Source organism: Daucus carota, chromosome 8 (assembly GCF_001625215.2).
Source record: "Daucus carota subsp. sativus chromosome 8, DH1 v3.0, whole genome shotgun sequence".
Classification (NCBI taxonomy): Eukaryota; Viridiplantae; Streptophyta; class Magnoliopsida; order Apiales; family Apiaceae; genus Daucus; species Daucus carota.
The window spans coordinates 7,455,750-7,478,175 of record NC_030388.2 but is presented as its reverse complement, the minus strand read 5'-3'; the positions used below and the strand labels follow the sequence as shown (position 1 = coordinate 7,478,175).

The 22,426-nt window shown below is 35.9% G+C and overlaps 2 protein-coding genes, 41 non-coding genes and 1 pseudogene across 43 annotated transcripts; 42 read left to right on the top strand and 2 right to left on the bottom strand.

The window, feature by feature from the left end:
- Positions 1 to 80: 80 nt before the first annotated feature.
- LOC108203861 (uncharacterized) lies at positions 81 to 7,266 on the bottom strand. The gene is made up of 10 exons (XM_064082566.1): positions 7,178 to 7,266; positions 2,553 to 2,986; positions 2,259 to 2,471; positions 2,073 to 2,165; positions 1,882 to 2,001; positions 1,378 to 1,812; positions 994 to 1,266; positions 610 to 878; positions 350 to 514; positions 81 to 201 (listed from the first exon to the last, which is right to left on the bottom strand). Exons 2-10 carry the CDS (start codon positions 2,979 to 2,981, stop codon positions 96 to 98), a joined length of 2,103 nt encoding a protein of 700 aa, XP_063938636.1. The 5' UTR covers positions 2,982 to 2,986; positions 7,178 to 7,266; the 3' UTR covers positions 81 to 95.
- LOC108203905 (uncharacterized) lies at positions 3,315 to 6,707 on the bottom strand. Its single transcript, XM_017373108.2, has 2 exons — positions 4,165 to 6,707; positions 3,315 to 4,071 (listed from the first exon to the last, which is right to left on the bottom strand). The coding sequence occupies exons 1-2, from the start codon at positions 6,705 to 6,707 to the stop codon at positions 3,315 to 3,317; spliced, it is 3,300 nt and encodes a 1,099-aa protein (XP_017228597.2).
- Positions 7,267 to 7,537: 271 nt separating the features above from the next.
- On the top strand, positions 7,538 to 7,650 carry LOC135149005 (5S ribosomal RNA; annotated as a pseudogene).
- A 216-nt stretch (positions 7,651 to 7,866) lies between these two features.
- On the top strand, positions 7,867 to 7,985 carry LOC135148631 (5S ribosomal RNA). The gene has a single exon (XR_010286708.1). It is a non-coding gene; the product is annotated as a 5S ribosomal RNA (ribosomal RNA).
- A 216-nt stretch (positions 7,986 to 8,201) lies between these two features.
- On the top strand, positions 8,202 to 8,320 carry LOC135148630 (5S ribosomal RNA). The gene has a single exon (XR_010286707.1). It is a non-coding gene; the product is annotated as a 5S ribosomal RNA (ribosomal RNA).
- A 220-nt stretch (positions 8,321 to 8,540) lies between these two features.
- On the top strand, positions 8,541 to 8,659 carry LOC135148629 (5S ribosomal RNA). Its single transcript, XR_010286706.1, has one exon. It is a non-coding gene; the product is annotated as a 5S ribosomal RNA (ribosomal RNA).
- A 218-nt stretch (positions 8,660 to 8,877) lies between these two features.
- LOC135148628 (5S ribosomal RNA) lies at positions 8,878 to 8,996 on the top strand. The gene has a single exon (XR_010286705.1). It is a non-coding gene; the product is annotated as a 5S ribosomal RNA (ribosomal RNA).
- Positions 8,997 to 9,216: 220 nt separating this feature from the next.
- On the top strand, positions 9,217 to 9,335 carry LOC135148627 (5S ribosomal RNA). The gene has a single exon (XR_010286704.1). It is a non-coding gene; the product is annotated as a 5S ribosomal RNA (ribosomal RNA).
- A 219-nt stretch (positions 9,336 to 9,554) lies between these two features.
- LOC135148626 (5S ribosomal RNA) lies at positions 9,555 to 9,673 on the top strand. Its single transcript, XR_010286703.1, has one exon. It is a non-coding gene; the product is annotated as a 5S ribosomal RNA (ribosomal RNA).
- A 220-nt stretch (positions 9,674 to 9,893) lies between these two features.
- On the top strand, positions 9,894 to 10,012 carry LOC135148625 (5S ribosomal RNA). The gene has a single exon (XR_010286702.1). It is a non-coding gene; the product is annotated as a 5S ribosomal RNA (ribosomal RNA).
- A 218-nt stretch (positions 10,013 to 10,230) lies between these two features.
- LOC135148624 (5S ribosomal RNA) lies at positions 10,231 to 10,349 on the top strand. Its single transcript, XR_010286701.1, has one exon. It is a non-coding gene; the product is annotated as a 5S ribosomal RNA (ribosomal RNA).
- A 219-nt stretch (positions 10,350 to 10,568) lies between these two features.
- On the top strand, positions 10,569 to 10,687 carry LOC135148622 (5S ribosomal RNA). The gene has a single exon (XR_010286699.1). It is a non-coding gene; the product is annotated as a 5S ribosomal RNA (ribosomal RNA).
- Positions 10,688 to 10,907: 220 nt separating this feature from the next.
- LOC135148621 (5S ribosomal RNA) lies at positions 10,908 to 11,026 on the top strand. The gene has a single exon (XR_010286698.1). It is a non-coding gene; the product is annotated as a 5S ribosomal RNA (ribosomal RNA).
- Positions 11,027 to 11,246: 220 nt separating this feature from the next.
- On the top strand, positions 11,247 to 11,365 carry LOC135148620 (5S ribosomal RNA). Its single transcript, XR_010286697.1, has one exon. It is a non-coding gene; the product is annotated as a 5S ribosomal RNA (ribosomal RNA).
- Positions 11,366 to 11,584: 219 nt separating this feature from the next.
- On the top strand, positions 11,585 to 11,703 carry LOC135148619 (5S ribosomal RNA). The gene has a single exon (XR_010286696.1). It is a non-coding gene; the product is annotated as a 5S ribosomal RNA (ribosomal RNA).
- Positions 11,704 to 11,923: 220 nt separating this feature from the next.
- Positions 11,924 to 12,042, top strand: LOC135148618 (5S ribosomal RNA). The gene has a single exon (XR_010286695.1). It is a non-coding gene; the product is annotated as a 5S ribosomal RNA (ribosomal RNA).
- Positions 12,043 to 12,262: 220 nt separating this feature from the next.
- LOC135148617 (5S ribosomal RNA) lies at positions 12,263 to 12,381 on the top strand. The gene has a single exon (XR_010286694.1). It is a non-coding gene; the product is annotated as a 5S ribosomal RNA (ribosomal RNA).
- A 220-nt stretch (positions 12,382 to 12,601) lies between these two features.
- On the top strand, positions 12,602 to 12,720 carry LOC135148616 (5S ribosomal RNA). The gene has a single exon (XR_010286693.1). It is a non-coding gene; the product is annotated as a 5S ribosomal RNA (ribosomal RNA).
- Positions 12,721 to 12,937: 217 nt separating this feature from the next.
- On the top strand, positions 12,938 to 13,056 carry LOC135148615 (5S ribosomal RNA). Its single transcript, XR_010286692.1, has one exon. It is a non-coding gene; the product is annotated as a 5S ribosomal RNA (ribosomal RNA).
- A 219-nt stretch (positions 13,057 to 13,275) lies between these two features.
- On the top strand, positions 13,276 to 13,394 carry LOC135148614 (5S ribosomal RNA). The gene has a single exon (XR_010286691.1). It is a non-coding gene; the product is annotated as a 5S ribosomal RNA (ribosomal RNA).
- Positions 13,395 to 13,614: 220 nt separating this feature from the next.
- Positions 13,615 to 13,733, top strand: LOC135148613 (5S ribosomal RNA). The gene has a single exon (XR_010286690.1). It is a non-coding gene; the product is annotated as a 5S ribosomal RNA (ribosomal RNA).
- Positions 13,734 to 13,952: 219 nt separating this feature from the next.
- On the top strand, positions 13,953 to 14,071 carry LOC135148606 (5S ribosomal RNA). The gene has a single exon (XR_010286683.1). It is a non-coding gene; the product is annotated as a 5S ribosomal RNA (ribosomal RNA).
- Positions 14,072 to 14,291: 220 nt separating this feature from the next.
- Positions 14,292 to 14,410, top strand: LOC135148595 (5S ribosomal RNA). Its single transcript, XR_010286672.1, has one exon. It is a non-coding gene; the product is annotated as a 5S ribosomal RNA (ribosomal RNA).
- Positions 14,411 to 14,629: 219 nt separating this feature from the next.
- On the top strand, positions 14,630 to 14,748 carry LOC135148584 (5S ribosomal RNA). The gene has a single exon (XR_010286663.1). It is a non-coding gene; the product is annotated as a 5S ribosomal RNA (ribosomal RNA).
- Positions 14,749 to 14,968: 220 nt separating this feature from the next.
- On the top strand, positions 14,969 to 15,087 carry LOC135148573 (5S ribosomal RNA). The gene has a single exon (XR_010286653.1). It is a non-coding gene; the product is annotated as a 5S ribosomal RNA (ribosomal RNA).
- A 220-nt stretch (positions 15,088 to 15,307) lies between these two features.
- LOC135148562 (5S ribosomal RNA) lies at positions 15,308 to 15,426 on the top strand. The gene has a single exon (XR_010286642.1). It is a non-coding gene; the product is annotated as a 5S ribosomal RNA (ribosomal RNA).
- Positions 15,427 to 15,644: 218 nt separating this feature from the next.
- On the top strand, positions 15,645 to 15,763 carry LOC135149094 (5S ribosomal RNA). The gene has a single exon (XR_010287155.1). It is a non-coding gene; the product is annotated as a 5S ribosomal RNA (ribosomal RNA).
- Positions 15,764 to 15,983: 220 nt separating this feature from the next.
- Positions 15,984 to 16,102, top strand: LOC135148832 (5S ribosomal RNA). Its single transcript, XR_010286909.1, has one exon. It is a non-coding gene; the product is annotated as a 5S ribosomal RNA (ribosomal RNA).
- A 220-nt stretch (positions 16,103 to 16,322) lies between these two features.
- Positions 16,323 to 16,441, top strand: LOC135148888 (5S ribosomal RNA). The gene has a single exon (XR_010286965.1). It is a non-coding gene; the product is annotated as a 5S ribosomal RNA (ribosomal RNA).
- Positions 16,442 to 16,660: 219 nt separating this feature from the next.
- Positions 16,661 to 16,779, top strand: LOC135149083 (5S ribosomal RNA). The gene has a single exon (XR_010287145.1). It is a non-coding gene; the product is annotated as a 5S ribosomal RNA (ribosomal RNA).
- A 219-nt stretch (positions 16,780 to 16,998) lies between these two features.
- LOC135148853 (5S ribosomal RNA) lies at positions 16,999 to 17,117 on the top strand. Its single transcript, XR_010286930.1, has one exon. It is a non-coding gene; the product is annotated as a 5S ribosomal RNA (ribosomal RNA).
- A 220-nt stretch (positions 17,118 to 17,337) lies between these two features.
- LOC135149072 (5S ribosomal RNA) lies at positions 17,338 to 17,456 on the top strand. Its single transcript, XR_010287134.1, has one exon. It is a non-coding gene; the product is annotated as a 5S ribosomal RNA (ribosomal RNA).
- Positions 17,457 to 17,675: 219 nt separating this feature from the next.
- LOC135148902 (5S ribosomal RNA) lies at positions 17,676 to 17,794 on the top strand. The gene has a single exon (XR_010286979.1). It is a non-coding gene; the product is annotated as a 5S ribosomal RNA (ribosomal RNA).
- A 221-nt stretch (positions 17,795 to 18,015) lies between these two features.
- LOC135149061 (5S ribosomal RNA) lies at positions 18,016 to 18,134 on the top strand. The gene has a single exon (XR_010287123.1). It is a non-coding gene; the product is annotated as a 5S ribosomal RNA (ribosomal RNA).
- A 220-nt stretch (positions 18,135 to 18,354) lies between these two features.
- LOC135148880 (5S ribosomal RNA) lies at positions 18,355 to 18,473 on the top strand. Its single transcript, XR_010286957.1, has one exon. It is a non-coding gene; the product is annotated as a 5S ribosomal RNA (ribosomal RNA).
- A 219-nt stretch (positions 18,474 to 18,692) lies between these two features.
- LOC135148852 (5S ribosomal RNA) lies at positions 18,693 to 18,811 on the top strand. Its single transcript, XR_010286929.1, has one exon. It is a non-coding gene; the product is annotated as a 5S ribosomal RNA (ribosomal RNA).
- A 219-nt stretch (positions 18,812 to 19,030) lies between these two features.
- Positions 19,031 to 19,149, top strand: LOC135149050 (5S ribosomal RNA). The gene has a single exon (XR_010287113.1). It is a non-coding gene; the product is annotated as a 5S ribosomal RNA (ribosomal RNA).
- Positions 19,150 to 19,370: 221 nt separating this feature from the next.
- LOC135148851 (5S ribosomal RNA) lies at positions 19,371 to 19,489 on the top strand. The gene has a single exon (XR_010286928.1). It is a non-coding gene; the product is annotated as a 5S ribosomal RNA (ribosomal RNA).
- A 219-nt stretch (positions 19,490 to 19,708) lies between these two features.
- Positions 19,709 to 19,827, top strand: LOC135149038 (5S ribosomal RNA). Its single transcript, XR_010287101.1, has one exon. It is a non-coding gene; the product is annotated as a 5S ribosomal RNA (ribosomal RNA).
- A 220-nt stretch (positions 19,828 to 20,047) lies between these two features.
- On the top strand, positions 20,048 to 20,166 carry LOC135149027 (5S ribosomal RNA). The gene has a single exon (XR_010287090.1). It is a non-coding gene; the product is annotated as a 5S ribosomal RNA (ribosomal RNA).
- Positions 20,167 to 20,386: 220 nt separating this feature from the next.
- On the top strand, positions 20,387 to 20,505 carry LOC135149016 (5S ribosomal RNA). Its single transcript, XR_010287079.1, has one exon. It is a non-coding gene; the product is annotated as a 5S ribosomal RNA (ribosomal RNA).
- Positions 20,506 to 20,725: 220 nt separating this feature from the next.
- On the top strand, positions 20,726 to 20,844 carry LOC135148866 (5S ribosomal RNA). Its single transcript, XR_010286943.1, has one exon. It is a non-coding gene; the product is annotated as a 5S ribosomal RNA (ribosomal RNA).
- A 219-nt stretch (positions 20,845 to 21,063) lies between these two features.
- Positions 21,064 to 21,182, top strand: LOC135149012 (5S ribosomal RNA). The gene has a single exon (XR_010287078.1). It is a non-coding gene; the product is annotated as a 5S ribosomal RNA (ribosomal RNA).
- Positions 21,183 to 21,402: 220 nt separating this feature from the next.
- LOC135149001 (5S ribosomal RNA) lies at positions 21,403 to 21,521 on the top strand. Its single transcript, XR_010287077.1, has one exon. It is a non-coding gene; the product is annotated as a 5S ribosomal RNA (ribosomal RNA).
- The last annotated feature ends 905 nt before the right edge of the window (positions 21,522 to 22,426 follow it).

Below are 22,426 nucleotides of genomic sequence, written 5' to 3'. Positions count from 1 at the left end.
TCACTGCTCTGTAAAATGTATAATTACAAAATACAATGTCAAATCAAGAAATTACCCATTACATTATATATATTATTATAAATTGAAGTAAAAAATTACCGCATTAAAGCCTTTTCAAGGTCCTGGGGATGTGGATAATGAGGCAATGGATTAAGGATGAAAATTTCCGACTCCCAAAACACAATCAATATCCAATGCAAACTGTTTTCATTATATATAAACTAAAGTGAGAATTTAAACTGTTTTCATTATAATATCTAATATTATAATTAATTTACCAACAACTATATATATGACTAATCAAGGCGATACAATATTGTAAAACAGGACGCATAAAAAAGAGACGTACTTGTAGTTAAAAGGCAAAAAGTTCATGCGAAGAACTCCGTCTTTCAGCCTTTGCACAACATAATCATTAAATTCATCATTGAGCTTGTACGTGGACGGATGAAGAAAAGAAAACATCGCTGACAAATCTCTACTCGGCGTATCCCGAAACAATGAATACAAATACCTAAAAATACAAACAAAAAATTACATTTGGTGAAGAAATATCATTACTATATAAAATTAGACCAGATTCGAAAAGAATATAAAAAAGAAGCTTACGCCATGTATGTTGATATAGCAGACTGTCCAATCATTCTAAACTCTAGCAATGCAAGTACATTCTCTTCAAGTAGATAAATCGTTCGTTCAATTCCAAAAATTTCAAAATCACATGGAACCGGTATTGAGTTTCCACTTTCCTTCATGACTGTCGATGCAAATTTGTACAACACCCTAAAACGAGGAGGCACACTGTCCTTTGGCTTCACAGAATTAAATGCTTTATGCACTCTCTCCACCTCAGTCATCTTCCGCACCTTTTTAATTTTCTGTAAATAAACATTTAAGCATAGAAGTCGTATATTATAATATATACCTCAGAACTAGTACATGTATATTATAATATATACCTCAAAATTTAAACTGTTTATTTAAATTATATACCTCCGGTCCAGTACTGGAGATGTAGCTGATCATGTCTTTGGGCCATGCTAAATGAGAACCGATGGCTTGGTGGACGGTTTCTATCTCACCAATTACAGGAACAGGCACCAAAGCATCGTCCTGAATGCTTCCGTCCACACTAACACGAACAAATCCTGGTTGTAGAGGCACTCCATGAACCGATGTACTCAATCCATCTTCCTCATTAAAAACAACACCAAAAGCTACCTTATTATCGATGTTGTCCACTGCCAGTTCACATTTGCGAGGACCCTAGTTTAAAATTATACATCAAAATAGACACATTACATTACCGTTACAAAAAATTTAATTATATTCGACATTATCAAACAAATGAATCAAGTAAACACTGTAACTGTATACCTTTTGTTCCGGAGGACCAGGAGGAGGAATAATAACCAAATCAGCACCCTCTTTATCCTCATCGGTCATCAATTCATCTGCCATCAGTTTTTTTGCAACAGGTTGCTTTCTGGTCTTTTGGTCTTGTTCTTCTTCTTTCACCGCCCCTGGACAACTTGCTTTCTCGGAATTTTGATGAATTGGTGAATTTTGATAATTGCCCCCAGCAATCAAAGCTTTCAACTCAGCAATTTGCAACTCAAGATTATGAAATTGCTCTTTGGTAATGTGATTCCTCGACTTTTTCGGCAAGTCGAAGTACACAGTTGGAGGTATGAAGTTTCCAACCCCACGAACCCTTCCCGCATGCTCGGGAGTTTCCAATACAGTGGTGAGCACATCCTTAGTTCCATCCGGCTTGAATTCACCATTTTGCTGCTTTTCGAGTAACGAATCCTGTTAAAAAAATGAAATTAATTAGGCATGATATTGAAAATGAAAGAAGTAGAAAATTAGAAGTCTTACAATTTGTTCAATTTTCTTTTTCAGTTTTGGGCTAATATTCCCGTCATTTGGCTTACGGGCATTTTTCCACATAATTGCCCTATCTGGCCTTTCAGCAGGCTCCAACCTCCCTGACCGTATCTATAAAAAAAATTAACACATTCATACAAATAGAAATGTGAAAACTATAATTTAAATGATAAGACTCTTACTTCTTCTTCTTCCAATCCGATGTATCCTTTTCTTGACACTCGGTGTGGATATTTCCGTTTTCCCACTCTCTCACTCTGTTTTCTATTCTCTTCCTGTATACAAACATATCTTGTTACTTACTAACAAGTAATGCAATTTTACTAACAAGTAATACAAACAAATTTTTAGTAACAAGTAAAGCACACCTGCCAATCTTTTGTGACTCTAACTGCAACGAATCGTCTCCATGCTTTCTTACCGACAAAAGCATATTGTTTTGGTGGCTTCTGTAGCTTCTTCTTCTGTCCAACATAAGGCAGCACATATTCCGCTGTCAATTTAGCCTTGAAATTTCTCCATTTTGCGCCTGCCGACTGTAGAATCCTCTTCCGACTTTCAGGAATCAGCTCGAATGTATCCTGAAGCACAAATTTAACAAGTTCAGACAATACAAATTCTATAAATAAAAACCATGACAGTACAAATTGTAACTGACGTACCTCAAGATCATTCCATATTTTCTCTTTTAATTCAGGGTCAACCTTTGGCCAACTTGGAATGTCGATTGGCACCATTGTCCTTGCTAGCATGCCTATATAGGACTGCAGTTTGTGCCGTTCGTCTCCAACTGGAACTGCAACTTGATTGAACCGTAAATTCAATTTCTCTCCCTTCGCTTTCTTCATCACCACTTTGTGCATAGCACAAACACCTCGTGCTGCTCCAGATGACCTTTTTTTAGATTGTGTACTACTTTCTGTGGGTTGTGGACCCGTCTGGCGGGAAACAATGGTGTCCGCTGGAGTAACGGGGTCAGGCTCTGGTATTCCTGGATTCTCTTCCAGGAGAGCTGGGGATTCATTTATGTGCTTCTTCTCATCCAAGGATTCTTTAGACTGTTCTTTAGCTCTTTTCTCTTTCTTTACCATATTTCCTGCATTCACCACATGGAGTAGGAATATACAAGAGATACAATTAACCAAATGGAGTAGAAAAGAGATACTATTGCCACACAAAAAGATTCAGTTTTATATTTATGGAATATATTGCAAAATTCATAACAATCCATAACAATTTCATAACAAGTTCATAACAATCCATAACAGGCAATAATAAAACTCCAAGTCTACCACAACAGGTTCATAACAATCCATAACAATTTTGCAACAATCAAAAGTAGCTGAGAAATATATTTTTGAATAAAGATAGTTCTAGACTTAAAAGCTGATAAATAAACTTCTTCACGAATTTTAAGCCTCTAATCACTTCTTCAGCCAGATTCCCTCGCCATCCTTTCTTTTATTGCCAGCATTAGACTCTTCGTCGTCATCAACACCAGGATCAACTATGGGGATGTTAGAGCAGAATGGGGGGTTCTCCAAGATCGTATCTCCAAGATCATCATCATTGTAGATCTCGTGATAATCTCTGTTTGTTGAGGTCAATACGACTGACCATTTAGAATCAACGGGATCTTCCACGTAGAAAACTTGTTTCACTTGATGCACAGACACATATTTGTCATTCTTGTGGCCTTGTCGACTAAGGTCCACAAGTGTGAAGCCAAGTTCGTCAGCCTTGACGCCTCTGTCACAGTCAGCCCATTTGCACAAGAACAACGGGGCTTTAAATGAGTGGTAATCTAGTTCCCAAATATCTTGAATCCTCCCATAAAATGTCATATCACTTTCTACGGGATTTAAATCCTTAGCACTCGAAACTTGGACAGTTTTAGCAACTAAAGAGACTCCACTATTTTGAACAACCCTAGCATTGTCTCGTTCCTCTGTGAAGTATCGGATCCCATCAACTAAATACCCATCAAAAGTTAAAACATTAAATGATGGTTTGCCTGCTAGCCACCTTATCGTTTCTGAAACACCTTCGACTTTCTCATTTAATTCAGTAATAACTTTGTTCTGAAACCAATCAGCAAACAACCTATTATGCTCCCCAATCATCCACTGAATAGACTTTTTCTTTCCCTCATAAAGTTTTTCAAGCAACTCCTTATGCATCCTTCGAAAATGCATAAATTAGTTAGTTACAAACTAAAATAATGCTTCAATTCTTACAGAATAAATCAAGAAAAGAAAAAGAAAAGTGGCTTACTTAATATATGGAAACACTTCACTGTTGTTTAAGAGGACGTGTAAATGCGCCTCATCTCGTTCTTTCTCTTCAACAGATTTTATTGTTGCAGCCGAAAGTGGACCAGAAAGTTTGCCTTGGTCCTTCGGCAGACCAGCAGTTGTGAAACTATTTCTACAGAACTCTGCACAGAATTCTACAGATTCTTCTTTCAAATATGCTTCGGCTATACAGCCTTCCGGAAAATAACGGTTTCGCACATAACTTTTCAACACTTTATTAAAACGCTCAAATGGGTACATCCATCTATAGAAAACCGGTCCACATAAACGTAATTCCCTGACCAGGTGCACTATTAGATGTATCATTATATCGAAAAAAGAGGGGGGGAATATTTTCTCGAGCTCACATAAGGTTAATACCACATCGGCTTGCAATTTATCAAGTTTTGACACGTCAACAATTTTGTTGCACAGAGTGTTGAAAAAGAAGCAAAGCCTTATTATGCTAACTCTAACATTCTTCGGAAGCACCGAACGAATAGCTACAGGGAGTAATTGTTGAAGAAGTACATGGCAGTCATGAGACTTCATCCCAAATATCTTTAAATCTGCCATGGATACACAATTTCTGATGTTTGAGGAATGCCCATATGGCAGCTTCATTGATGATAGTGACTTCAACACTTCTCTTTTTTCTGCTTTTGTTAGAGTAAAACAGGAAGGAGGCAGATAAGTTTTTTTGACTCCTTGTTCTGGAGCTAAATCAGTCCTAACCCCCATGTCCATCATATCAAGACGAGACGCCTCGCTATCTTTGGACTTGAACTTTAAATTCAATAACGTCCCAATTAGACTATCGCATACATTTTTCTCCACGTGCATAATATCAAGGCAGTGACGAACATAATGGAATTTCCAGTATTCTAACTCAAAAAATACTGACTTCTTCTTCCAAGCACAGTCCACCTTCTTCGACTTCTTTACTTCATTTCCAAAAGAAAATTTAATGTTTTCTTGTTGTTCTAACACCTCTTGTCCAGAAAGAGGTGGCCTGGGCTGCCCAAACTCTTGTTGACCGTTAAAGGCTACTTTATTCTTCCTGTATGGATGATGTCTAGGTAAATACCGACGATGACCTTGGTAACATATTTTCCTACTATAAGGCAAGTACTTAGCAACGGTATCATCACCACACACTGGACAACCCAAATAACCCTTGTTGACACAGCCAGACAAATTACCATACGCCGGGAAATCATTAATCGTCCATAACAAAGCCGCCCTTAAAGTGAAAAAAGATTTTGTGAAGGCATCATATACATTCGGTTCACCTTCTTCCCAAAGCTTTTTCAAATCATCAACTAACGGTTGTAAGAACACATCAATGTTGTTACCTGGTTCATGTGGACCGGAGACTAATATAGTTAACATCATAAATTTCCTCTTCATACATAACCACGGAGGAAGATTATATGTTACCAATGTTACCGGCCAACAAGAATAACGATTGGTCAGCCCATTGTTATGTGGGTTGATACCATCAGCCGCCAAAGCTAGTCGAAGATTTCTTGGCTCACTTCCGAAGGCAGGCCACCTGTAATCGATATTCCGCCAAGAAGGTGAGTCGGCAGGATGGCGCATCTGTCCATCCTGAATTCTTTGGTTGGTGGAATGCCATGTCAACAACTCAGCTGTCGAAGAAGATTTAAACATCCGTTTAAATCTTGGAATGACCGGAAAGTACCACATAACTTTTGCCGGGACTTTATACCGTTCTCTACCATCCTTACCCACCTTCCAGCGCGAAAGCTTGCACTTTGGACACTCCGAAGCAGTCTCATATACACCCCTGTATAGAACACATTCATTGGGACACGCGTGGAATTTTGTATACTCAAGGCCTAAATTCGAAAGAGTTTTTTTTGCTTCGTATGAGTTAACAGGTAATGTATTATCCTGAGGTAGGAATGAGCCAACTGTCGAGAGCAGATCATTGAACGCACTATCACTAACACCATATCTCGCTTTCCAGTTCTGTAATTTCAACATTGAATCTAATTTTGTGCAGTCGCTGCCCTCAAATAAAGGTTGTTGAGCATCGACAACAAACCTCTTAAAATCATGCGAGTCTTTATCGTACTCATCACCCCCCGAATTATCCCCCGGATTACGATATGCTGCTTCACAAACTGCAGCAGCTTCTGAAGCACCAGCAGCCACCGCTTCTGATGCAGCAACCGCTTCCGATGCGGCTTCAAAGGCTGTAAGAAATGCTTCTGCATTATGCTCCTCTTCCTGAGGGGGCAGTGTGCTACCGGCAGACGAAATACCAGCCTTGCCTCCGTGCCAAATCCAATCAATATACCCGAGACTGAAACCGTTTTCGTAAAGATGACCCCTTATTATTTTTACCGGAAATTTCTTGAAATTGACACATTTGCAGCAGGGGCAAGGTATTTTTTTAGGATTTTTACAGTTTTGCTCGGCGCAAATCAAAAACTTTTCAACCCCGACTTCATACTCCAACGAATCCCTCTCTTTCGAAATCCAATCTTTCTCCATATCTATAGGATAACCTATTTCCTACCTAATTTTCATATCAAATATTTAAAACAAGCAACGTACAATCACAAAAGCATGGTCATATATATATATATATATATATACACACACATAAAATGCAACTATAAATTATATAGTATTAAAGAATATAATATATATTATAATATACATGTACTAGTCAGGTTACCCAATTTAGAGCAACAAAAATGAAAACATCATAATAACAACAATACCCAATTCAAACTTAGATTAACATAAAAACATGAAAATATGCTCGATAAAATTACTACTAACAACAATAATATGCTCAACATCATATAATTACAACTGAACTGCAGCATGAGAAATTTAAAAATTAGGAGATGCTCTGTAACATGCACAATAAGAACAATCACTCATCCAATTACAAATTTAAAAATTAGGGTTTCGAAGTGAAACCCCCAATTCTAAAATTAGGGTTTAGAACATACCCAATTCAAGCTGTAACCTCCGAATTAGTTCTAAACTCCCACTTGAACTCCGACTTGAGCTCCGACGACCCTTTAACCTTCAACTTAGCTTTAACCCGACTGAACTTCGACTTCGAAGTCCTCGTGTTGCACCCATTTTTCGATTTTTTTTCCCATCCGTTTTTTTTTAAAAACCAACTTTTCTTCGATTAGGTTATTACAACATTCTTTCTTTTCCGAACTTTCCTTTAAAATGTCTTCATCATCATTTTTTAATTTTTTAATTTTTTATTTCTTTATTTTCCCTATTATTTTATATTTATTAAACAAAATAACACATTCTGAAGTCTGTATATACAATTTATTTGCGCTTCTCTGACGGGGTGCGATCATACACACTAATGCACCGGATCCCATCAGAACTCCGAAGTAAGCGTGCTTGGCGAGAGTAGTACTAGGATGGGGACCCCTGGGAAAGTCTCGTGTTGCACCCCTTTTCGATTTTTTTCCCATCCGTTTTTTTTAAACAACTTTTCTTCGATTAGGGTATAATACAACATTCTTTTCCGAACTTTCCTTTAAAATGCTTCATCATCATTTTTTAATTTTTTAATTTTTTATTTCTTTATTTTCCCTATTATTTTTATATTTATTAAACAAAATAACACATTCTGAAGTCTGTATATACAATTTATTTGCGCTTCTCTGACGGGTGCGATCATACCAGCACTAATGCACCGGATCCCATCAGAACTCCGAAGTTAAGCGTGCTTGGGCGAGAGTAGTACTAGGATGGGTGACCCCCTGGGAAGTCCTCGTGTTGCACCCCTTTTTCGATTTTTTCCCATCCGTTTTTTTTTAAACCAACTTTTCTTCGATTATGGTATAATACAACATTCTTTCCGAACTTTCTTTAAAATGTCTTCATCATCATTTTTTAATTTTTTAATTTTTTATTTCTTTATTTCCCTATTATTTTTATATTTATTAAACAAAATAACACATTCTGAAGTCTGTATATACAATTTATTTGCGCTTCTCTGACGGGTGCGATCATACCAGCACTAATGCACCGGATCCCATCAGAACTCCGAAGTTAAGCGTGCTTGGGCGAGAGTAGTACTAGGATGGGTGACCCCCTGGGAAGTCCTCGTGTTGCACCCCTTTTTCGATTTTTTTCCCATCCGTTTTTTTTTAAACCAACTTTTCTTCGATTATGGTATAATACAACATTCTTTTCCGAACTTTCCTTTAAAATGTCTTCATCATCATTTTTTAATTTTTTAATTTTTTATTTCTTTATTTTCCCTATTATTTTTATATTTATTAAACAAAATAACACATTCTGAAGTCTGTATATACAATTTATTTGCGCTTCTCTGACGGGTGCGATCATACCAGCACTAATGCACCGGATCCCATCAGAACTCCGAAGTTAAGCGTGCTTGGGCGAGAGTAGTACTAGGATGGGTGACCCCCTGGGAAGTCCTCGTGTTGCACCCCTTTTTCGATTTTTTTCCATCCGTTTTTTTTTAAACCAACTTTTCTTCGATTATGGTATAATACAACATTCTTTTCCGAACTTTCCTTTAAAATGTCTTCATCATCATTTTTTAATTTTTAATTTTTTATTTCTTTATTTTCCCTATTATTTTTATATTTATTAAACAAAATAACACATTCTGAAGTCTGTATATACAATTTATTTGCGCTTCTCTGACGGGTGCGATCATACCAGCACTAATGCACCGGATCCCATCAGAACTCCGAAGTTAAGCGTGCTTGGGCGAGAGTAGTACTAGGATGGGTGACCCCCTGGGAAGTCCTCGTGTTGCACCCCTTTTTCGATTTTTTTCCCATCCGTTTTTTTTTAAACCAACTTTTCTTCGATTATGGTATAATACAACATTCTTTTCCGAACTTTCCTTTAAAATGTCTTCATCATCATTTTTTAATTTTTTAATTTTTTATTTCTTTATTTTCCCTATTATTTTTATATTTATTAAACAAAATAACACATTCTGAAGTCTGTATATACAATTTATTTGCGCTTCTCTGACGGGTGCGATCATACCAGCACTAATGCACCGGATCCCATCAGAACTCCGAAGTTAAGCGTGCTTGGGCGAGAGTAGTACTAGGATGGGTGACCCCCTGGGAAGTCCTCGTGTTGCACCCCTTTTTCGATTTTTTTCCCATCCGTTTTTTTTTAAACCAACTTTTCTTCGATTATGGTATAATACAACATTCTTTTCCGAACTTTCCTTTAAAATGTCTTCATCATCATTTTTTAATTTTTTAATTTTTATTTCTTTATTTTCCCTATTATTTTTATATTTATTAAACAAAATAACACATTCTGAAGTCTGTATATACAATTTATTTGCGCTTCTCTGACGGGTGCGATCATACCAGCACTAATGCACCGGATCCCATCAGAACTCCGAAGTTAAGCGTGCTTGGGCGAGAGTAGTACTAGGATGGGTGACCCCCTGGGAAGTCCTCGTGTTGCACCCCTTTTTCGATTTTTTTCCCATCCGTTTTTTTTTAAACCAACTTTTCTTCGATTATGGTATAATACAACATTCTTTTCCGAACTTTCCTTTAAAATGTCTTCATCATCATTTTTTAATTTTTTAATTTTTTATTTCTTTATTTTCCCTATTATTTTTATATTTATTAAACAAAATAACACATTCTGAAGTCTGTATATACAATTTATTTGCGCTTCTCTGACGGGTGCGATCATACCAGCACTAATGCACCGGATCCCATCAGAACTCCGAAGTTAAGCGTGCTTGGGCGAGAGTAGTACTAGGATGGGTGACCCCCTGGGAAGTCCTCGTGTTGCACCCCTTTTTCGATTTTTTTCCCATCCGTTTTTTTTTAAACCAACTTTTCTTCGATTATGGTATAATACAACATTCTTTTCCGAACTTTCCTTTAAAATGTCTTCATCATCATTTTTTAATTTTTAATTTTTTATTTCTTTATTTTCCCTATTATTTTATATTTATTAAACAAAATAACACATTCTGAAGTCTGTATATACAATTTATTTGCGCTTCTCTGACGGGTGCGATCATACCAGCACTAATGCACCGGATCCCATCAGAACTCCGAAGTTAAGCGTGCTTGGGCGAGAGTAGTACTAGGATGGGTGACCCCCTGGGAAGTCCTCGTGTTGCACCCCTTTTTCGATTTTTTTCCCATCCGTTTTTTTTAAACCAACTTTTCTTCGATTATGGTATAATACAACATTCTTTTCCGAACTTTCCTTTAAAATGTCTTCATCATCATTTTTTAATTTTTTAATTTTTTATTTCTTTATTTTCCCTATTATTTTTATATTTATTAAACAAAATAACACATTCTGAAGTCTGTATATACAATTTATTTGCGCTTCTCTGACGGGTGCGATCATACCAGCACTAATGCACCGGATCCCATCAGAACTCCGAAGTTAAGCGTGCTTGGGCGAGAGTAGTACTAGGATGGGTGACCCCCTGGGAAGTCCTCGTGTTGCACCCCTTTTTCGATTTTTTTCCCATCCGTTTTTTTTTAAACCAACTTTTCTTCGATTATGGTATAATACAACATTCTTTTCCGAACTTTCCTTTAAAATGTCTTCATCATCATTTTTTAATTTTTTAATTTTTTATTTCTTTATTTTCCCTATTATTTTTATATTTATTAAACAAAATAACACATTCTGAAGTCTGTATATACAATTTATTTGCGCTTCTCTGACGGGTGCGATCATACCAGCACTAATGCACCGGATCCCATCAGAACTCCGAAGTTAAGCGTGCTTGGGCGAGAGTAGTACTAGGATGGGTGACCCCCTGGGAAGTCCTCGTGTTGCACCCCTTTTTCGATTTTTTTCCCATCCGTTTTTTTTTAAACCAACTTTTCTTCGATTATGGTATAATACAACATTCTTTTCCGAACTTTCCTTTAAAATGTCTTCATCATCATTTTTTAATTTTTTAATTTTTTATTTCTTTATTTTCCCTATTATTTTTATATTTATTAAACAAAATAACACATTCTGAAGTCTGTATATACAATTTATTTGCGCTTCTCTGACGGGTGCGATCATACCAGCACTAATGCACCGGATCCCATCAGAACTCCGAAGTTAAGCGTGCTTGGGCGAGAGTAGTACTAGGATGGGTGACCCCCTGGGAAGTCCTCGTGTTGCACCCCTTTTTCGATTTTTTTCCCATCCGTTTTTTTTAAACCAACTTTTCTTCGATTATGGTATAATACAACATTCTTTTCCGAACTTTCCTTTAAAATGTCTTCATCATCATTTTTTAATTTTTTAATTTTTTATTTCTTTATTTTCCCTATTATTTTTATATTTATTAAACAAAATAACACATTCTGAAGTCTGTATATACAATTTATTTGCGCTTCTCTGACGGGTGCGATCATACCAGCACTAATGCACCGGATCCCATCAGAACTCCGAAGTTAAGCGTGCTTGGGCGAGAGTAGTACTAGGATGGGTGACCCCCTGGGAAGTCCTCGTGTTGCACCCCTTTTTCGATTTTTTTCCCATCCGTTTTTTTTTAAACCAACTTTTCTTCGATTATGGTATAATACAACATTCTTTTCCGAACTTTCCTTTAAAATGTCTTCATCATCATTTTTTAATTTTTTAATTTTTTATTTCTTTATTTTCCCTATTATTTTTATATTTATTAAACAAAATAACACATTCTGAAGTCTGTATATACAATTTATTTGCGCTTCTCTGACGGGTGCGATCATACCAGCACTAATGCACCGGATCCCATCAGAACTCCGAAGTTAAGCGTGCTTGGGCGAGAGTAGTACTAGGATGGGTGACCCCCTGGGAAGTCCTCGTGTTGCACCCCTTTTTCGATTTTTTTCCCATCCGTTTTTTTTTAAACCAACTTTTCTTCGATTATGGTATAATACAACATTCTTTTCCGAACTTTCCTTTAAAATGTCTTCATCATCATTTTTTAATTTTTTAATTTTTTATTTCTTTATTTTCCCTATTATTTTTATATTTATTAAACAAAATAACACATTCTGAAGTCTGTATATACAATTTATTTGCGCTTCTCTGACGGGTGCGATCATACCAGCACTAATGCACCGGATCCCATCAGAACTCCGAAGTTAAGCGTGCTTGGGCGAGAGTAGTACTAGGATGGGTGACCCCCTGGGAAGTCCTCGTGTTGCACCCCTTTTTCGATTTTTTTCCCATCCGTTTTTTTTTAAACCAACTTTTCTTCGATTATGGTATAATACAACATTCTTTTCCGAACTTTCCTTTAAAATGTCTTCATCATCATTTTTTAATTTTTTAATTTTTTATTTCTTTATTTTCCCTATTATTTTTATATTTATTAAACAAAATAACACATTCTGAAGTCTGTATATACAATTTATTTGCGCTTCTCTGACGGGTGCGATCATACCAGCACTAATGCACCGGATCCCATCAGAACTCCGAAGTTAAGCGTGCTTGGGCGAGAGTAGTACTAGGATGGGTGACCCCCTGGGAAGTCCTCGTGTTGCACCCCTTTTTCGATTTTTTTCCCATCCGTTTTTTTTTAAACCAACTTTTCTTCGATTATGGTATAATACAACATTCTTTTCCGAACTTTCCTTTAAAATGTCTTCATCATCATTTTTAATTTTTAATTTTTATTTCTTTATTTTCCCTATTATTTTTATATTTATTAAACAAAATAACACATTCTGAAGTCTGTATATACAATTTATTTGCGCTTCTCTGACGGGTGCGATCATACCAGCACTAATGCACCGGATCCCATCAGAACTCCGAAGTTAAGCGTGCTTGGGCGAGAGTAGTACTAGGATGGGTGACCCCCTGGGAAGTCCTCGTGTTGCACCCCTTTTTCGATTTTTTTCCCATCCGTTTTTTTTTAAACCAACTTTTCTTCGATTATGGTATAATACAACATTCTTTTCCGAACTTTCCTTTAAAATGTCTTCATCATCATTTTTTAATTTTTAATTTTTTATTTCTTTATTTTCCCTATTATTTTTATATTTATTAAACAAAATAACACATTCTGAAGTCTGTATATACAATTTATTTGCGCTTCTCTGACGGGTGCGATCATACCAGCACTAATGCACCGGATCCCATCAGAACTCCGAAGTTAAGCGTGCTTGGGCGAGAGTAGTACTAGGATGGGTGACCCCCTGGGAAGTCCTCGTGTTGCACCCCTTTTTCGATTTTTTTCCCATCCGTTTTTTTTTAAACCAACTTTTCTTCGATTATGGTATAATACAACATTCTTTTCCGAACTTTCCTTTAAAATGTCTTCATCATCATTTTTTAATTTTTTAATTTTTTATTTCTTTATTTTCCCTATTATTTTTATATTTATTAAACAAAATAACACATTCTGAAGTCTGTATATACAATTTATTTGCGCTTCTCTGACGGGTGCGATCATACCAGCACTAATGCACCGGATCCCATCAGAACTCCGAAGTTAAGCGTGCTTGGGCGAGAGTAGTACTAGGATGGGTGACCCCCTGGGAAGTCCTCGTGTTGCACCCCTTTTTCGATTTTTTTCCCATCCGTTTTTTTTTAAACCAACTTTTCTTCGATTATGGTATAATACAACATTCTTTTCCGAACTTTCCTTTAAAATGTCTTCATCATCATTTTTTAATTTTTAATTTTTTATTTCTTTATTTTCCCTATTATTTTTATATTTATTAAACAAAATAACACATTCTGAAGTCTGTATATACAATTTATTTGCGCTTCTCTGACGGGTGCGATCATACCAGCACTAATGCACCGGATCCCATCAGAACTCCGAAGTTAAGCGTGCTTGGGCGAGAGTAGTACTAGGATGGGTGACCCCCTGGGAAGTCCTCGTGTTGCACCCCTTTTTCGATTTTTTTCCCATCCGTTTTTTTTTAAACCAACTTTTCTTCGATTATGGTATAATACAACATTCTTTTCCGAACTTTCCTTTAAAATGTCTTCATCATCATTTTTTAATTTTTTAATTTTTTATTTCTTTATTTTCCCTATTATTTTTATATTTATTAAACAAAATAACACATTCTGAAGTCTGTATATACAATTTATTTGCGCTTCTCTGACGGGTGCGATCATACCAGCACTAATGCACCGGATCCCATCAGAACTCCGAAGTTAAGCGTGCTTGGGCGAGAGTAGTACTAGGATGGGTGACCCCCTGGGAAGTCCTCGTGTTGCACCCCTTTTTCGATTTTTTTCCCATCCGTTTTTTTTAAACCAACTTTTCTTCGATTATGGTATAATACAACATTCTTTTCCGAACTTTCCTTTAAAATGTCTTCATCATCATTTTTTAATTTTTTAATTTTTTATTTCTTTATTTTCCCTATTATTTTTATATTTATTAAACAAAATAACACATTCTGAAGTCTGTATATACAATTTATTTGCGCTTCTCTGACGGGTGCGATCATACCAGCACTAATGCACCGGATCCCATCAGAACTCCGAAGTTAAGCGTGCTTGGGCGAGAGTAGTACTAGGATGGGTGACCCCCTGGGAAGTCCTCGTGTTGCACCCCTTTTTCGATTTTTTTCCCATCCGTTTTTTTTTAAACCAACTTTTCTTCGATTATGGTATAATACAACATTCTTTTCCGAACTTTCCTTTAAAATGTCTTCATCATCATTTTTTAATTTTTTAATTTTTTATTTCTTTATTTTCCCTATTATTTTTATATTTATTAAACAAAATAACACATTCTGAAGTCTGTATATACAATTTATTTGCGCTTCTCTGACGGGTGCGATCATACCAGCACTAATGCACCGGATCCCATCAGAACTCCGAAGTTAAGCGTGCTTGGGCGAGAGTAGTACTAGGATGGGTGACCCCCTGGGAAGTCCTCGTGTTGCACCCCTTTTTCGATTTTTTTCCCATCCGTTTTTTTTTAAACCAACTTTTCTTCGATTATGGTATAATACAACATTCTTTTCCGAACTTTCCTTTAAAATGTCTTCATCATCATTTTTTAATTTTTTAATTTTTTATTTCTTTATTTTCCCTATTATTTTTATATTTATTAAACAAAATAACACATTCTGAAGTCTGTATATACAATTTATTTGCGCTTCTCTGACGGGTGCGATCATACCAGCACTAATGCACCGGATCCCATCAGAACTCCGAAGTTAAGCGTGCTTGGGCGAGAGTAGTACTAGGATGGGTGACCCCCTGGGAAGTCCTCGTGTTGCACCCCTTTTTCGATTTTTTTCCCATCCGTTTTTTTTAAACCAACTTTTCTTCGATTATGGTATAATACAACATTCTTTTCCGAACTTTCCTTTAAAATGTCTTCATCATCATTTTTTAATTTTTAATTTTTTATTTCTTTATTTTCCCTATTATTTTTATATTTATTAAACAAAATAACACATTCTGAAGTCTGTATATACAATTTATTTGCGCTTCTCTGACGGGTGCGATCATACCAGCACTAATGCACCGGATCCCATCAGAACTCCGAAGTTAAGCGTGCTTGGGCGAGAGTAGTACTAGGATGGGTGACCCCCTGGGAAGTCCTCGTGTTGCACCCCTTTTTCGATTTTTTTCCCATCCGTTTTTTTTTAAACCAACTTTTCTTCGATTATGGTATAATACAACATTCTTTTCCGAACTTTCCTTTAAAATGTCTTCATCATCATTTTTTAATTTTTTAATTTTTTATTTCTTTATTTTCCCTATTATTTTTATATTTATTAAACAAAATAACACATTCTGAAGTCTGTATATACAATTTATTTGCGCTTCTCTGACGGGTGCGATCATACCAGCACTAATGCACCGGATCCCATCAGAACTCCGAAGTTAAGCGTGCTTGGGCGAGAGTAGTACTAGGATGGGTGACCCCCTGGGAAGTCCTCGTGTTGCACCCTTTTTTCGATTTTTTTCCCATCCGTTTTTTTTTAAACCAACTTTTCTTCGATTATGGTATAATACAACATTCTTTTCCGAACTTTCCTTTAAAATGTCTTCATCATCATTTTTTAATTTTTTAATTTTTTATTTCTTTATTTTCCCTATTATTTTTATATTTATTAAACAAAATAACACATTCTGAAGTCTGTATATACAATTTATTTGCGCTTCTCTGACGGGTGCGATCACACCAGCACTAATGCACCGGATCTCATCAGAACTCCGAAGTTAAGCGTGCTTGGGCGAGAGTAGTACTAGGATGGGTGACCCCCTGGGAAGTCCTCGTGTTGCACCCCTTTTTCGATTTTTTTCCCATCCGTTTTTTTTAAACCAACTTTTCTTCGATTATGGTATAATACAACATTCTTTTCCGAACTTTCCTTTAAAATGTCTTCATCATCATTTTTTAATTTTTTAATTTTTTATTTCTTTATTTTCCCTATTATTTTTATATTTATTAAACAAAATAACACATTCTGAAGTCTGTATATACAATTTATTTGCGCTTCTCTGACGGGTGCGATCATACCAGCACTAATGCACCGGATCCCATCAGAACTCCGAAGTTAAGCGTGCTTGGGCGAGAGTAGTACTAGGATGGGTGACCCCCTGGGAAGTCCTCGTGTTGCACCCCTTTTTCGATTTTTTTCCCATCCGTTTTTTTTTAAACCAACTTTTCTTCGATTATGGTATAATACAACATTCTTTTCCGAACTTTCCTTTAAAATGTCTTCATCATCATTTTTTAATTTTTTAATTTTTATTTCTTTATTTTCCCTATTATTTTTATATTTATTAAACAAAATAACACATTCTGAAGTCTGTATATACAATTTATTTGCGCTTCTCTGACGGGTGCGATCATACCAGCACTAATGCACCGGATCTCATCAGAACTCCGAAGTTAAGCGTGCTTGGGCGAGAGTAGTACTAGGATGGGTGACCCCCTGGGAAGTCCTCGTGTTGCACCCCTTTTTCGATTTTTTTCCCATCCGTTTTTTTTTAAACCAACTTTTCTTCGATTATGGTATAATACAACATTCTTTTCCGAACTTTCCTTTAAAATGTCTTCATCATCATTTTTTAATTTTTTAATTTTTTATTTCTTTATTTTCCCTATTATTTTTATATTTATTAAACAAAATAACACATTCTGAAGTCTGTATATACAATTTATTTGCGCTTCTCTGACGGGTGCGATCATACCAGCACTAATGCACCGGATCCCATCAGAACTCCGAAGTTAAGCGTGCTTGGGCGAGAGTAGTACTAGGATGGGTGACCCCCTGGGAAGTCCTCGTGTTGCACCCCTTTTTCGATTTTTTTCCCATCCGTTTTTTTTTAAACCAACTTTTCTTCTATTATGGTATAATACAACATTCTTTTCCGAACTTTCCTTTAAAATGTCTTCATCATCATTTTTAATTTTTTAATTTTTTATTTCTTTATTTTCCCTATTATTTTTATATTTATTAAACAAAATAACACATTCTGAAGTCTGTATATACAATTTATTTGCGCTTCTCTGACGGGTGCGATCACACCAGCACTAATGCACCGGATCCCATCAGAACTCTGAAGTTAAGCGTGCTTGGGCGAGAGTAGTACTAGGATGGGTGACCCCCTGGGAAGTCCTCGTGTTGCACCCCTTTTTCGATTTTTTTCCCATCCGTTTTTTTTTTAAACCAACTTTTCTTCGATTATGGTATAATACAACATTCTTTTCCGAACTTTCCTTTAAAATGTCTTCATCATCATTTTTTAATTTTTTAATTTTTTATTTCTTTATTTTCCCTATTATTTTTATATTTATTAAACAAAATAACACATTCTGAAGTCTGTATATACAATTTATTTGCGCTTCTCTGACGGGTGCGATCATACCAGCACTAATGCACCGGATCCCATCAGAACTCCGAAGTTAAGCGTGCTTGGGCGAGAGTAGTACTAGGATGGGTGACCCCCTGGGAAGTCCTCGTGTTGCACCCCTTTTTCGATTTTTTTCCCATCCGTTTTTTTTTAAACCAACTTTTCTTCGATTATGGTATAATACAACATTCTTTTCCGAACTTTCCTTTAAAATGTCTTCATCATCATTTTTTAATTTTTTAATTTTTTATTTCTTTATTTTCCCTATTATTTTTATATTTATTAAACAAAATAACAAATTCTGAAGTCTGTATATACAATTTATTTGCGCTTCTCTGACGGGTGCGATCATACCAGCACTAATGCACCGGATCCCATCAGAACTCCGAAGTTAAGCGTGCTTGGGCGAGAGTAGTACTAGGATGGGTGACCCCCTGGGAAGTCCTCGTGTTGCACACTTTTTTCGATTTTTTTCCCATCCGTTTTTTTTTAAACCAACTTTTCTTCGATTATGGTATAATACAACATTCTTTTCCGAACTTTCCTTTAAAATGTCTTCATCATCATTTTTTAATTTTTTAATTTTTATTTCTTTATTTTCCCTATTATTTTTATATTTATTAAACAAAATAACACATTCTGAAGTCTGTATATACAATTTATTTGCGCTTCTCTGACGGGTGCGATCATACCAGCACTAATGCACCGGATCTCATCAGAACTCCGAAGTTAAGCGTGCTTGGGCGAGAGTAGTACTAGGATGGGTGACCCCCTGGGAAGTCCTCGTGTTGCACCCCTTTTTCGATTTTTTTCCCATCCGTTTTTTTTAAACCAACTTTTCTTCGATTATGGTATAATACAACATTCTTTTCCGAACTTTCCTTTAAAATGTCTTCATCATCATTTTTTAATTTTTTAATTTTTTATTTCTTTATTTTCCCTATTATTTTTATATTTATTAAACAAAATAACACATTCTGAAGTCTGTATATACAATTTATTTGCGCTTCTCTGACGGGTGCGATCATACCAGCACTAATGCACCGGATCCCATCAGAACTCCGAAGTTAAGCGTGCTTGGGCGAGAGTAGTACTAGGATGGGTGACCCCCTGGGAAGTCCTCGTGTTGCACCCCTTTTTCGATTTTTTTTCCCATCCGTTTTTTTTTAAACCAACTTTTCTTCGATTATGGTATAATACAACATTCTTTTCCGAACTTTCCTTTAAAATGTCTTCATCATCATTTTTTAATTTTTTAATTTTTTATTTCTTTATTTTACCTATTATTTTTATATTTATTAAACAAAATAACACATTCTGAAGTCTGTATATACAATTTATTTGCGCTTCTCTGACGGGTGCGATCATACCAGCACTAATGCACCGGATCTCATCAGAACTCCGAAGTTAAGCGTGCTTGGGCGAGAGTAGTACTAGGATGGGTGACCCCCTGGGAAGTCCTCGTGTTGCACCCCTTTTTCGATTTTTTTCCCATCCGTTTTTTTTAAACCAACTTTTCTTCGATTATGGTATAATACAACATTCTTTTCCGAACTTTCCTTTAAAATGTCTTCATCATCATTTTTTAATTTTTTAATTTTTTATTTCTTTATTTTCCCTATTATTTTTATATTTATTAAACAAAATAACACATTCTGAAGTCTGTATATACAATTTATTTGCGCTTCTCTGACGGGTGCGATCATACCAGCACTAATGCACCGGATCCCATCAGAACTCCGAAGTTAAGCGTGCTTGGGCGAGAGTAGTACTAGGATGGGTGACCCCCTGGGAAGTCCTCGTGTTGCACCCCTTTTTCGATTTTTTTCCCATCCGTTTTTTTTTAAACCAACTTTTCTTCGATTATGGTATAATACAACATTCTTTTCCGAACTTTCCTTTAAAATGTCTTCATCATCATTTTTTAATTTTTTAATTTTTTATTTCTTTATTTTCCCTATTATTTTTATATTTATTAAACAAAATAACACATTCTGAAGTCTGTATATACAATTTATTTGCGCTTCTCTGACGGGTGCGATCATACCAGCACTAATGCACCGGATCCCATCAGAACTCCGAAGTTAAGCGTGCTTGGGCGAGAGTAGTACTAGGATGGGTGACCCCCTGGGAAGTCCTCGTGTTGCACCCCTTTTTCGATTTTTTTCCCATCCGTTTTTTTTTAAACCAACTTTTCTTCGATTATGGTATAATACAACATTCTTTTCCGAACTTTCCTTTAAAATGTCTTCATCATCATTTTTTAATTTTTTAATTTTTTATTTCTTTATTTTCCCTATTATTTTTATATTTATTAAACAAAATAACACATTCTGAAGTCTGTATATACAATTTATTTGCGCTTCTCTGACGGGTGCGATCATACCAGCACTAATGCACCGGATCCCATCAGAACTCCGAAGTTAAGCGTGCTTGGGCGAGAGTAGTACTAGGATGGGTGACCCCCTGGGAAGTCCTCGTGTTGCACCCCTTTTTCGATTTTTTTCCCATCCGTTTTTTTTTAAACCAACTTTTCTTCGATTATGGTATAATACAACATTCTTTTCCGAACTTTCCTTTAAAATGTCTTCATCATCATTTTTTAATTTTTTAATTTTTTATTTCTTTATTTTCCCTATTATTTTTATATTTATTAAACAAAATAACACATTCTGAAGTCTGTATATACAATTTATTTGCGCTTCTCTGACGGGTGCGATCACACCAGCACTAATGCACCGGATCCCATCAGAACTCCGAAGTTAAGCGTGCTTGGGCGAGAGTAGTACTAGGATGGGTGACCCCCTGGGAAGTCCTCGTGTTGCACCCCTTTTTCGATTTTTTTCCCATCCGTTTTTTTTTAAACCAACTTTTCTTCGATTATGGTATAATACAACATTCTTTTCCGAACTTTCCTTTAAAATGTCTTCATCATCATTTTTTAATTTTTTAATTTTTATTTCTTTATTTTCCCTATTATTTTTATATTTATTAAACAAAATAACACATTCTGAAGTCTGTATATACAATTTATTTGCGCTTCTCTGACGGGTGCGATCATACCAGCACTAATGCACCGGATCCCATCAGAACTCCGAAGTTAAGCGTGCTTGGGCGAGAGTAGTACTAGGATGGGTGACCCCCTGGGAAGTCCTCGTGTTGCACCCCTTTTTCGATTTTTTTCCCATCCGTTTTTTTTTAAACCAACTTTTCTTCGATTATGGTATAATACAACATTCTTTTCCGAACTTTCCTTTAAAATGTCTTCATCATCATTTTTTAATTTTTTAATTTTTTATTTCTTTATTTTACCTATTATTTTTATATTTATTAAACAAAATAACACATTCTGAAGTCTGTATATACAATTTATTTGCGCTTCTCTGACGGGTGCGATCATACCAGCACTAATGCACCGGATCCCATCAGAACTCCGAAGTTAAGCGTGCTTGGGCGAGAGTAGTACTAGGATGGGTGACCCCCTGGGAAGTCCTCGTGTTGCACCCCTTTTTCGATTTTTTTCCCATCCGTTTTTTTTTAAACCAACTTTTCTTCGATTTTGGTATAATACAACATTCTTTTCCGAACTTTCCTTTAAAATGTCTTCATCATCATTTTTTAATTTTTTAATTTTTTATTTCTTTATTTTCCCTATTATTTTGATGATAACATAAACATTTTGTAACATGTCTTACTTAGAATCTTTATCAAATTTCAGTTGTAATTGTTACATTTCTTATCCTTGGGAATTATCAACGGATGGGTAGAATAGGATGGCTAATTGTAAATATCCAATGCCATGTAATTTTATCTAAGTGAAGGATATTCAACTGATGAGAGGTAACTATTCAACTGATGAAGACTGGATGATGTTTCAACTGATGAAAATCAAGCATTCAACTGAAGACAAAGTGTTCAACTGATGATGCTGAGGAATTTCAACTGATGAGACTGGAACACCATTCAACTGATGAAGTTTGTAATTCATTCAACTGATGAGCCAGGCATTCAACTGATGAAGTCAAGAGCAGTTGAAAGTAACCAGAACTTTCAACTGATGAAGCAAAGAGCAGTTGAAAGTGACTAGTGCTTAAAGTCTGACAAATCACATGGATCGAATTACACTAAAATAGACATGGAAGCCTAATTAGGAAAATAAAGAAGAAGCAGAAACATACTTATCTCATGCAGTGCAATCTGGATCAAATCAAGATGATGGTCAAAGATGAAGACATCTCAGAAAGCATGCATAAGACAAAGTTGTGCAGCATTGTTTTTAGATTAGAGTGCATTTTGTAATCTAGCTAAAAACTTTGTAAAACTTGGAGTATATAACCAAGTTAGAAGCATCAGTTGAACTTGTTCAAATTACTTGAGAGAAAAATCTGAGAGTTAGAACTTGTTGAGTGATG